The sequence below is a fragment of the Magnolia sinica genome, chromosome 13 (genome assembly GCF_029962835.1).
Source record: "Magnolia sinica isolate HGM2019 chromosome 13, MsV1, whole genome shotgun sequence".
Classification (NCBI taxonomy): domain Eukaryota; kingdom Viridiplantae; phylum Streptophyta; class Magnoliopsida; order Magnoliales; family Magnoliaceae; genus Magnolia; species Magnolia sinica.
This window is the reverse complement of record NC_080585.1, coordinates 9,997,326-10,010,570: the sequence shown is the minus strand read 5'-3', so window position 1 is coordinate 10,010,570 and position 13,245 is coordinate 9,997,326. Positions and strand designations below refer to the sequence as shown.

Sequence of the window (13,245 nt, the reverse complement as noted above, 5' to 3'; positions counted from 1 at the left end):
CAGGATAAATGCTACTGAAACTAGGTGGATAACTTTATAAGACACTTGGACCAGCCATTCTACATTTGACATAGTGTTAGGCGATTAGGAAGCAGGATGGGAGGATGACGTCACAGAGATGAGGATGTTGAGATGAATGTTTTGGAAGACTAAAAAGTAAAAGGACATGAGAAGCAGCTTAAAATTAGAAGGTCTACTGAGATGGTTCTCCAATCTGCTTCAAACTGGAGATGATCCCAACAAGGAGGGGAATTTTGAAAAGGGTTGAGAAAAGGATGAGAAGAAGACCTAAAAGAGCTTGGATTGAGGTGTAACTGTAAGATGGATCCAAAGGCCTAAAACTTTCTGAAAATAAGATAGGGCCATTTGGTTTTTTTTTTTTTGGATAAGTTACATAAATTTTATTGAGAAGGCACCAATAGGTGGCAAAGAATACAAGAAACGAAAACAACCAGCCAACCCCAAACCAATAGGATAGAGCCTTATATAAGAATGATTGATGAAAAAAGATTCGTAGATCCAACCACAAATAGCTTAGCTGGGACAAGGCTATGATAATTATGCACGTGATTTTCTAGGATTCAATACATGTCTTCCAAATAAAAAAAGTTATTGTACACACACAACAGCTTCAATGCATCAATACCTACATATACATGCATTGCTAAGCACATGCTTCCCACATGCGAACCTAGCATGTGCATTGAACATACAAGCCATCCATCACATGGGCCACAACTAGATGATCCAGTTCAAGAACTAGGTCGATCAACGAGCACCCAGTGGACCACAACTGCACAAAAACAATGGAAAGCTCAAAAAAATACCAGTGGGCAGAGGTTGACATTCAACGTAAAAGTTAACTCATCTGATTGAGTGGACCACCTTATTTTGCCAGGTCACCTATATGGTGGGCCCACCTGATACAGGCTCAAGTGTCGTGTGCGTGTGTGTATGGCGGGGGCGGGGGGGGGGGGGGTTACCTTGGGGAACAATGCCCGACAAGAGCCACACCATGTGCCATAAAAATCAACAATAACAAGTTTATCTCCAGCTTGACTTAATGCACTCAAAAATTCTTCTGTAGAATGAATGTCAATCATGTTTGGGCTAGCATTTCTTTCCCACCATTTTGGCTCACCATCCTTTTCAGCAACAGTTGCATGTACCTGAATGAAAGGTCCATGGTGGAAACTCAATAACAATTAGAGAACATCTATTGTCATACTCTCCATGCATACCATGTCAAGAAATTTATGGTCAGAATTTGCATCACTAACATCTCAGTCCACTTTAACTATATTCCAATGCTACAAAAAAATACAAAAAGGAAACCTTCAATAAGAGATACGCTAGAGTGGCACTCACAGACACTTCTATTGTCTTCTCCACAACTTCTACACAATTAGATAGATAAGGGACCATTTGGGGCAAGGAACTCACGTGGTTGTATTTTCTTTCCTCAAAAAACATATGGTCAAGATCATTTTATTCTCAGAGCCTGATGGATTTAGAGATTCTAGTTATGCCGACACAGCCGGTCTCCTCCAAGCGGTGAAGATCATTGTATCTTTCCAGCTTTATCCTGCAATTATTGAAGTATATTCTTGTAAAGCTATCGGTTGGGATTTGTCCTGGAGATATCAATGGAATATAGTGGACCTGATAGAAGAAGCTCTTGATCTCTCTAGAGGCAAGGAGATCCCTTTCAGCAGGTGCCGTGTGAAGCTAATGCCACTGCTGACCAGGTAGCAAAAGACGAAGCTTCCAGGCCTTCTCTTATTATAGAAGATTTATTTATTTATTTATTTATTTTTAAAAGTGTGCCAAATTAGTTTTCTCCTTTTCTCTGGTTTCTTGGTTCCTGTTGCGTCTGTTTTCCTGCTGTTGTTTCTGTGTTAGCCATAGACAGGCCTCTTCGTATTTGGTAGTAGGAGTTTTTGTTTTCTTTAATAAATCACAGTTTACCTTTCAAAAAAAGAAACTTGTGGGGCCTGCCAGACAACTTATCAATTGAGTTGTTGTCTAGCATGCCCTTGGTTGAAAACCCAAATTAAATGGTAATGTTGGAATTTCTTGAAATAGAAAAAAGCCTCCCGTTCCATTTCATTTGCCGTTTTGAGAGACGGTGCAATTGAGGAACAATTATTGGATATGGGCCTATGGGGCCCACTTGTGGGCAACCACAAGGGGGTGGGTCCCACACAGTTTTCCCTTGGAGCATCTCCAGGAGGATATCCCTTTTTCCACTCTCTCAAAGTTCTAATTTGAAATTCAAATTGAAAGAGGATTGTGATAAGGCGGAGACTTTGGATGAGATATGAATAAGCTCTATTGTATCCAAACTCCTCCTAATCCTCTCGGTTCCTCCCTTTATGAAAAGGGAAGCATTCCCTTTGTAAAGGTACGCATCTGAGTAATTCCCTGGAGAGAAAATCAATGGAAATAATGAGAGAATATCCATTGTTCATGAAGTTGCCTCTAGATGATCTAAACCATTGATCGTGTTGGGTGCCATCCTAACCGTAGGATTAGAGGGGTGATTAGCTCCTTTCCGGTCCCATAGTAGCTAGGCAGATCACTGGACGTGAGCTGTCAATTTTCAGCTTTGAGGAGCTCCCTAGGATCATGTAGATACTGTCATATCCTATACAGTCATATCCTATGGATCCACCCATCTAAGCCTTTCAACTTTAGCTTGGCATGTGTCTTTCGGAAATGTAAAGAAACCTGCCCAACCAGATTTTGATCCTACATGGCCACTAAGGACACAGAAAAGCAAGAATTTCTACATTGTGTGGAGATCTACCCAATAGAATAGTTCCATGAAGGGAAAAAATTTTATAAAGATGTACGCAACGTGCAGCCCAGTATTTCGACTATGATGCCAGACAGAATAATTCAATACCAAAAATAATATATGTATATATAACTTAATGTGAAACTATGTAGTGTAGACTGTAGACAGGATATGCAACCTAAACTTCCAATCCTATGAATAGGGATATACCATTTGCACTGTTTGCACACACACAAGTGGCCTATTTGTGCCAATACGGCACAATGTGCAAGGGGTTTAGGAGGTTGTCAGGTGGGTCCCCTCGAAAACATATTCTTTCCTAAAAGTTAGGCTAGCACACTCATCAGGTCATCCACACCACATGTACACTCAAAGTGGGCCATTGGTTATCCTTTTCTCAAATTTCATTTTTTCACACGCATGTGGACTGCTGGAAGAATGGGTCGGCCAGATATTTTGACCCACAGAACATTCACCATGAGGCCCAGTCAATGAACAGCTTGGGTGATGCAGAAGTTTGCCATGCATGCATGTGCAGATGTGTGGATGCAAATAGCATTCCTGTCCTATGACCCCACAGCTAAATTAGTTGCTGGCTGAAATGTGTCACCACACGTGTAGGTATAGGTAACTCGGTACAAGTTCACAAATTCCCAAAAGCCAACTTTTTCCTCAAAACATGGGATAAATTCGGAATCACTAACATAAGGCGCATACATTGCCTCCCCAAATTTGCAACCAACTAAAACAGAAACCCCTTCCTTTCTCCGTAGGATCCTTGACCCAAGGCTTTGCACTGTAACTTGCATTTTCAGTTCTAACAGTAATCCAAACCATTAATCTAAGATGGACCATGCCCCAAAAATATCCTCAAGTGACAGTCATAACTCTTCAGTTTGTGGCCAACAATGTTCGACATTGAGAAATTCAGCAGTGGTCCACATTCAACTGAAAAAATAAAAAGGTCCTGATATTGATGGCTAGGATCTCACAATCTGGGAGATTTTGCATTTTGGGGAATGGTCTGTCCACAATGCAATGCAACAGACATATAGTCTGGTTACAAGGCCTCACTTGTCAAAGCAAAGCCTAATTGGATCCTGGCAAAGCCCCAATCCTTGTATAGATTTGGATAAGCCTTCAAAAGCAAAGTTTCTAGAACCCTAGTATCTCCAGGTAATCTAATAATGGGATGACACTCACATACCTGTACAGGAACGACCCCATAATTATTTAAGAGAAAAAATCTATGCTCCAAATGAAGTATATTTTGTCGGATACGTCACAATAACAACGCATGAAAGCTGTAAAAGAATAGCAGAATTTAGAAGCAGGCTGTAGAGGGGGGAAAATCCACATCATATATCAAAGGATGAAAACAACTGGACATAATTATTTTTTTTCAGTAAAAATAGTAAATTGATCATAAACAAGCAATTCTGCAAAATGAATATTCAAGAAAAATGCAAATTTAGGAAATAAAGAGCATAAAAAGCCATTACAATCAATCAGTATTCAAGAAGAAAGAAAATTTTGAAATAAAAATAGTTAATAGAGCACAAACAAACAATTCTAAAGAAAGGGGTGTTCAACAAAAGGTAAAAATTTGGAGAGAGAGGAAAAAAAAAAAAAAAGATAGTAAAATAGAGTATAAACAAGAAATTCGAAGAAATGAGTAATCACGAAAGAGAAAAATCAGAAATAGAAGAATAAATAGAGCAAAAGCAATCAATTATAAGACATGGGTACTCGACGAAAAAGCAAAAAACAGAACTAAAGATAGTAAATAGAGCACAACAAACAATTCTAAGAACTGGGTATACAACAAAAAATCAAAATTTTAACAAAATAAGATAGGTAATAAATACAGCAAAAACAATCAATTCTAAGAAATGAGTATTCAAGAAAAAGCGCCCAAACATCCGGAAATCAAGATATATATGATGAAGAGTACCTTAAAAGAAGACAATCTCTTTTGCTGTTTAACGAAAAGGGCAGCGGCAGCTTCTGAAGAGATACTAATTCTATCTGGGATTTGTTGCTTGGGCAGTATCGATAGCTGAGTTGGAGTGTTTGGAGATGGTTGGAAGATGAGCAGAAACGGAGAGGATGAAAACAGAAACGAATTTTGAGATAGTCGAAGAGCATCCGCCATAGATGGAGAATTAGAAAATAATACTAACAATGATAGGAGAGAACGAGACGAATCCGAAATTCAAACACCACTTTCCTGCATCAACTCATATACTCTGTTTCTGCGTGGGAATCGGATTTGGTAGTGACCCTCCGCTATCCGGTACTGCTCAGTGCTGGAAAAAGCTCTGTAGACCGTGATGTATGTGTTTTATCAACGCCGTCCATCCATCTTGGCATTATCTAAAAAATAAAGCAGATCCAAATTTCACGTGAACAACGCCGTGGGAAAAAGTTGGAATTGAACGACCACCGTTAAAAACTTATTTAAGACCACAAAAGTTTTCTACCAAGCTGATATTTGTGTTTTCCCCTTTACCCTAGTCGTAGTGACCTAATCAAACAGGTAGGATAGCAAATAAGCCCCAGGAAGTTGTTAGGGTGCGTTGTTCAATTAACATTGTTTAGCCTGGCGGGCCCTATGAGATTTTTACCTACTTCATTTTTTGCGTCATGCCCTACAGTAAGTTAGAAAATGGATGGACAGCGTGGATAAGACAAATACATCGTGGTGGGACACTCTGTATATGTAGCAATTTAGCCTTTAAATCTACGCATTAACAATGCAGATGGTTTACATGATGGTCCACCCCTTGAATCTTGGAAGGACATGAAAAAAGCTATTCGATTCTGTGATCCTATATATATGGGCTGCGTACGTAACTTTTAAATGAATATTTACAAGAATCTCCTCCCTTTTAACCATACAACAACGACGACAACAACAACAGAAAAAAAAAAAAAAAAAAAAATATCCTCCCTTTGTTTTGTATTTGTGAAAAACTCCTATCGTTAGGTGCTGCGGTGCTTTTGATTAGCCCTGCTTCGGTTACATGCGAAGAGATGATTTTTACGACCAACACTCGAGAGGTTTATGTGATACTCTGGCATAGTGATATTCCACATGGGTGCACCACAAGTGCATTGTACAGGTGTCATACATACCTCAAATTAAACTGCCAAAATAGTGGGGCCCAATATAAGTAGGTCCCAGCTCCTAAAACTAATCAATTAGATGTCCTTGATCTCTGATTATTGGACGTTTGTTTATTGAGCTTACACAATTTATTATTTTCTATTTTAACCATTCATTAGATTTGGACAGATTTTATACTCTTCTTAATTATTGGGTTACAAGCCATCTATTAAGGGCCCACTATTTGGACAGTTTAACTAGAGATACTATTTACCAAGCTTGATGTGCATGTGTATGGAGTGTAAATCTCTAGCAAATGCATCAAATGTCTGTGCACATGAGCTGACCAAACTATAGGTTGCCTTCATGGCAAGAGGCCAATTTTCATCCTGATATATAACTCTAGTAGGCTATAGCAAAGAGATATGCAAATCAAGGGAAGAAATTGTTTTCTTCTTCCATGGCCTACCAAAGTTTTGAATCAAAGTAAAAGTTGGGCCCCACCATGATGCGTTCATAAAATCCACCTCGATCATTAGGTCTTTAATAGAAATTTAGTAGTATATCTTAAAAAGTAGATAGATTTGTGATTCATATGGGTCACACCAAGTGAAACCGTTTGGATAGTAGGCATCTCCTACACTATTTTGGCTCATGTGGCCCACTAATATTACAAATGTGGATGATCTTTTATCCCTATAACTAAATTATTGTCACACACCTTATGGATAAAGCGAATTTAAAATAAACATTAAGGTTGGCCAACTCCTAGCCAACCCTATCGGTAACTAACGACCTTCCTGTTAGATGGTACTAGCGGGCCGAACGATGATGTACATATTTAATCCAAGTTGTCCATCCATATTTTTAAATCAATTTATGGCATGATCCCAAAAATGCATAAGATCGAAATTTAAAGCGGACCACACTATATGAAATTAGTGGTGATTAAACGCACATCATTAAAAAATTCCTAGGTACAATGTATCTGTCATCTAACCTATTGATTAGATCACATAGCCTTGGATGAAGGGAAAACACAAATATCAACTTGATCCATAACTTAAGTTAGCCCAAAGAATTTTTTAATGGTGGGCTTTCCAGCAATCTTTCTTGTGGCATGGTCCACTTGATATTTGGATCTAACTCATTTTTTGGATCATGCCATACATTCAGCTGGCAAAATAGATGGACGGCTTGGATTAAAGCCATACATCATTGGTGAGCCCACCTTGACATGTATATAAAATCCACTCCAACCATAATAGGCCAAGATGATAATTTAGGTGTATTGCTCCAACATCAACCACATCTATAATTCTAGTGGGCAACATGAGTGAAACCGTGTAGGAGACACCCACTATCAAAATCACTTAACTTGGTGTGATCCACATATATCAGGTATGGGTCTAATGTTTGGTCTCCATGCATTAACTTGTACAAGGCAATTAATGGATGGAATGAATTTCACATAAACATCATGATGGGCCCGTAAAAATTCAAAGGTAGGCTTCTCCTCTCCCACCATTTTCTATGTTGTGGCGCAGTAAATCACAAATCAGTCATATTTTTTGCATCCTACGGTAATTGATATCAAGAATTTGGATTTTACGTAACAATGCCTCAAAATTTTAAAGTCCAGAAGCTTGCTTCTTGGGGTATACATATTTTTTATACGGTGCCCACCTGGTGGTTGGATTGGCTGGATTTTTTGTTCAGCAGTAAATCATGGTGAGCCATACCCATTGGAAGGGTTGGATGGAATACAGATCTGTGCCCCACAGAACCTGACATCACTGTTTAGGAGAAATATATACAAAGACATTTCAGCCATTACACTGCCCAAGAATCACTGCTTGTAAAGTCTAGGCATTGTTTGGTCAAATCATAATTATTGTCGACTTTTGTGGTCAAAATCTAAGCTAAAAAAATCAATGGTAATAATATAATAAAGTCATGGATGAAGTTTCAGCGCCAAAACAATAGCCTAAAACCAGTGATGGGTTAACAGGAGGTAGATGGTTTGAAATCACTCCAAACTTTAGCTTGTGCAGTGTCCCTCAAATCTCGAACACTGAAGAAGAGTCCCACATCTATTGCCCCAGTTGCAGGAAACAAGAGACATCTTTTTTTTTCTTAAAAAAAACCACTCTATAGTCCAAACACAGCACATATAACAGCCATAGGCTTTCAATTCTCTAAAGATTATGATTGTAACAAGTTGAGCAATGATCGATATTAAATAACAACGACTCTAACTAGAAAAGAAAAATGCTACTATAGACCATTGATTTGTGGGAGATGGTTCAACCATGTGATTATGGGACCATCTTGTAAACCGAGAGGAGCTGAAAGTTTTTGTGTATTTGAGACAACCCAAAGAAGTTGAATATATAGAGATTACAGCATCTATATAAGGAAAGAAATAAAATCATAATCATCTACCTATGGAAATCAACTATATAAGGTATGCTAACTATACAAGGTATATTTCAGTCTGTCTAACATCCCCCCTCAAACTAATGCGCGTCATCGACAAGTAATAGTTTGCCAACGAGAAATGAGTGACGTGCAGAAGTTAGGGACTTGGTGAGAATGTCTGCAATCTGATCATGGGATGCAAAATGTGGTAGAGAAATGAGCCCAGATTGAAATTTCTCACGGATAAAGTGACAGTCAACTTCAATATGCTTCGTCCGTTCATGAAAAACCGGGTTAGAGGCAATCTGAATGGCACTGAAATTATCAAGATGGAGTGGAGTAGGATTCTGCACAGGAATGCCAAAGTCGGAAAGAAGTTCACGTAACCAAACAAGCTCACTAGGAGTGAAGCTCCTTTTGAGCATGTCCATTATCCGTGGAGTGAAGCTCCCTTCGGAAAGTTTTTGCAAAAGCTCCGCTTGTTGGTCCATAGGCACAACTTCATGAATTTTATCCATAAATCCAGACCAGTCAACCATGCCTAAAAGAACACGAAACATAAATATTCAAAATAAATGAACCATCTGAATAATCTCTCAAGAGCATGAAGACATACACTTACTAAAAAGGAACTTCATAATAAAAATACGGCAATTAACGGATCACCTAAAAGACGGCTGACAAAGGGCTTAACATCAAAAACCTCAAACTCATCCATGTGTTCTCCAGTACCAATGAATATAATTGGACTCTTTGTCGCAGCAACACTGCAGATATAAATATAAATTAATTCAAAGGTTTTCACAGATAATAGGGCAATTAGGATCGTAACACAATAAAAACAACATTAAAGCAGAACTATACAATTGGTGATGCAAACAAGGTCAGTGGCTCAGTGCCAACAAAAAAAATAGAGCAAACAACTAGCAGTAAACACCAATAATAGAATAAAAATATAAAAAATATTTTATCAAGAAAACAAATGGCCGGAGTCCATGAGAGATTTTGGTTCGTATAGGGAGATCATGTAGTGATTTCCAAAACTAGATATTCCTAGAACCCAAGGGTATCAATGAAAAATCAGAAGTTTTTTTAAAATCTGATTTTAATGCAAATGTTTTGTGAAGACCTCAAATTATTAGGTAAATAAAATATTAAAAAAGGGGTGAAAATAAATATGTCATGCATGCAGTCCAATAACAGTATCTACTATTGTGAATCTTCAAAAAAACAGTGTCTATTAACTTTAACTTACAACATAAACACAACACAAATCAATGCGTAAGTGACACATCAATCATGTCTAGCCAAGTCAGGCAATCTGTGCAACTGCATGGCCTACAGAACAAGCTGGTAAATCTTGAGAAAGCCATGCCTATTACCATGTTATAAGGAGAAGCATCGCCCCATTAAGATTGACCATCCATTTCAATGCACCATCACATCTAATCTGATGCACATACCCATGTTGATACATGGAGAGGTGTGCCTATTGAGTGATGCTCTTACCTAAAGAGACCATTCTCACCTAACAATTCCAAGGCCCCTACTCACTGTACATACTTTCTATTTACTCAACTGTGCTAACAAAGCTACCTATTTCTGTTCAAGAATTGCCCTAACCGTCTTTCTTACCTCATTTGTGTTCTTTTGGTGTCTTTTAGTGCTAGTTGTATTGCAAATAGAAGACTATCTAGTAGCTTTAAATATAAAGAATAGCATGATGAAGGTTTAGCCACAGGCCAATGACTGAAGGCTCAGACACATCAAACCAATTTAGTAAGCCTTAGGTGTGGTGCAAATTGCAAACCAAGTTTTTTGACAGTCTTGGCCAAGTCATCATCATCATCTAATCTTCATCCCTTCCTAAAGAATTGGGGAAAGCTACACATCCTGATCCACTATTCCACTCTATCAATGACTAATTATCCTTAGTTAAACCATGTGTCATCAAGCCTTTTCTTACTGCCTCCACCCACATCTTTTTGGACATTCGCCTTGTTATAGCCTTCAACTTGAACCAACTCACTCCCAACCGATGCAGTTCCGGTCTCCAATGCCCATGGGCAAACCATCTGAGTCTACTTTCCATCATCTTAACATCCTTATTTCAGACACAAGCATGCTGAAACAGTGTTCAGTGCCATTCTTACTATCAACTAAACAATGAAAAATCCATGAAAACATTTACTGAATAAAATAAAGAAACAAGTGAATAAGCATATAAACAATACTTACGCGCTAAGTGCACCACCTCTTTTTGCATGACCATCCATTTTGGTAACAATCACAGCACCAACTGCAATGCTTTGTTTAAAAGCTTGAGCTTGGTCAAGTGCTGCTTGGCCAATACTACTATCCATAACGAATATAACAAGATCTGGTTTCTAAAACATCAATGAACTAAAATTAGATAAATAGCGATGTTGGCAAACCAACATAAATAGATAAGAGCTATAGACCTTAGGGATAAGAAAATGAATACCGTTGCTTCAGACACTTGGCACATTTCCTCAAACAAGGCAGCTTCCTGTTTGTGGCGTCCACTTGTGTTTACAATGATCAGATCATAATTTTCCTTCTTAAACCGCTCTACACCTTCCACTGCAATTTTTACAGGATCTGACTCCATGTAGCTGTGGATACAACACAAACGATTTGTTATGTGAAAATGCTGGGTAAAGTACAGAATATAACAAGCAGTGTTATGTAGGCATAAACATATTTTATCTGACCAAAAGACAAGCAGCATTGGCAACACTAACAAATTTGGAACTAATGTTCACATTTCCAGATTTTTTTGATTGATTTTTTCCCAGAGATATTGTACCAAGTACATTGCAATAACTGAAAGTAAACGTGTACAAACATGCACATGGATTATAGTTTTGTGCTCCTGCGGTCCATATCCTCATAGGAAGTTAGTGCACCTTGCACTCAGGCAAGCATGAACTTCTACCAACTAGTGGTGAGATTTTGAATGGATGATTAGAGTATTATATTTGTACTGGATCTCACACCTCTCTCAAATTTCTGGGAAATGATACAGCATGGAAACTAACATGATTATGGCACGGATAAGATCTGGACATTATACCTTCCATAAAAGGGATTCTTAGCTTTAGATGCATTTTGCTTCAACTGATCAAAAGCACCAGCTCTGAATATATCTGCGCAGACTAGAGCTGGTTTCCATCCCTTTTTTTTATGGTAATATCCATAATTTGTGCACGTTGTGGTTTTCCCAAACCTGGATATTTTATAGAAAATCAAAGCAAGCAATAGTCAAGGACAGTAAAAGAACAAACAACCCTCCATGAAGAATCACACACAATTAAAAAAATTACATGTTCATCTATGATCACATAGAATCACTTTTAAGGGTTTGTTTGCATGCAGGGTGAAACTAATCAAATTGGGTAGTATAGTCCCACACATTTCATTTTGAACAAGAGAGAAAAGGATAGAAGAACTTGAATGGGGGCGAAGGGTACAACTGAATCATTTTCATAACATTTCAAACTACAAAGTTGGGATTCTCCAGTATTCCAAACAGGCACTGCATTACTAACTAATCTCAGAAAGTGCAAATCCAGAATCTATGCAAACATCTTCAAGCTAAGCAGCACAGCCTACTTACCATTCAATGAATCAGTACCCAGTTACCCACTACTTGACTAGATCATATACAATATAATGACAACCTAAGCCCAAACTAAAGAATATTCAATTGGCTGAAGCAACATACCCTGTAGACCAACAAACATCACTACACTAGTTTTCCCTTTCTTTGGTGTGAATGAGGGCTTCCCAGGATCTAACATTTTGCAGACCTCACTGAATATTGCCTGAAAACAAAGAAGTAACCTTGTTTATGAAACAATAATATTATAGCCAGCAAGAAGTGTACAATGCTGACTGATACATCTGAACAGTAACAGAAAATGAATGAGAGAGAAACTTTTGAATTGTGTTCTTAAGAGCAGTTAAATTGTCATAATTAGGCAAGGGACTTTAAAAGGCATACATGCTATGCCAATTAAAACGCAGGGGTTGAGCATGTTGACAGATGACCACCATACACGTACCACATTTATAGGGCAATCTAACCAGTTCAAATCATGGGCCCATTCTTGATGGAGCACTCTGAAATCCACACTGATTGAATGATCTCAACCATCTGATTTCACTCGTTGAATATATCATTCTTTATCCATGTGAAAGCAACCAATAGGATGGATGGAATAATTTAATTAATGTGATTTTCGAGCTATGCTCCATCTACAATGGGTCCTGTGATGTTGATGGCCTGGATTGACGCCTATGTATGCCACATGTACTATGGATGAGACACAGCGATGATGATGGCTGAGCACCATTTTGCAAGTAGTGGTATCACAAGATTCACAACCACCATAACTGTACCACATACATATGGCAATCTAACCCGTTCAAATCGTAAGCCCTGTTCTTGATGTGGCGCAGTGTGAAATTCACAATGACAAAATGATCTCAATTATCTGATTTCAACCGCTGAACATTTCATTATTTAATGTGGTCTCTTCATTTAGGCGTTTGTGACCTTATCAATAGGCTGGATGGCAAATAAACATTCCAGTGGAATCCACGAAGTTTTTAATGGTGGGGATTCAATCACAATTGTTTCCTGTTATATGTTCCACCTAAGATTTGAGTCAGCTTCATTTTTGGGATCATGCACTAAAACGAGCTTTCAAAATGGTTGGACAGTGTAGATTTAAGGCACATACATCACTGTGAGCTCCACAGTTAGGGATCCCACCCACATAATCTGCTTCTTGGTGCAAGAGGTAGGCAAAGGGAGCAGAATAGGCAAGACCCCGGACCCACCCAACACGGTGGAGGCTACCTTGAATATGTCTATTCTGTATCCACG

General features: G+C 38.4%; 2 protein-coding genes across 3 annotated transcripts in view; both read right to left on the bottom strand.

Moving 5' to 3' along the window:
* LOC131222750 (thioredoxin-like 2, chloroplastic) overlaps positions 1-5,170 on the bottom strand; it is a 40,962-nt gene extending 35,792 nt beyond the window's left edge. The window contains exons 1-2 of one of the 2 annotated variants that reach the window (XM_058217929.1): positions 4,755-5,170; positions 984-1,169 (exon numbers count right to left, since the gene is read on the bottom strand). In XM_058217929.1, coding sequence (XP_058073912.1) covers positions 984-1,169; positions 4,755-4,955 — 387 coding nt within the window. In that variant the 5' untranslated portion in view covers positions 4,956-5,170. The remainder of the gene's footprint in view (positions 1-983; positions 1,170-4,754) is intronic. The other variant, XM_058217928.1, reaches the window with a different exon arrangement.
* Positions 5,171-7,863: 2,693 nt separating this feature from the next.
* Positions 7,864-12,747, bottom strand: LOC131223995 (signal recognition particle subunit SRP54 2-like). Its single transcript, XM_058219584.1, has 8 exons — positions 12,685-12,747; positions 12,075-12,178; positions 11,428-11,580; positions 10,816-10,966; positions 10,569-10,717; positions 8,997-9,097; positions 8,684-8,871; positions 7,864-7,896 (listed from the first exon to the last, which is right to left on the bottom strand). Exons 1-8 carry the CDS (start codon positions 12,745-12,747, stop codon positions 7,864-7,866), a joined length of 942 nt encoding a protein of 313 aa, XP_058075567.1.
* Positions 12,748-13,245: the final 498 nt, after the last annotated feature.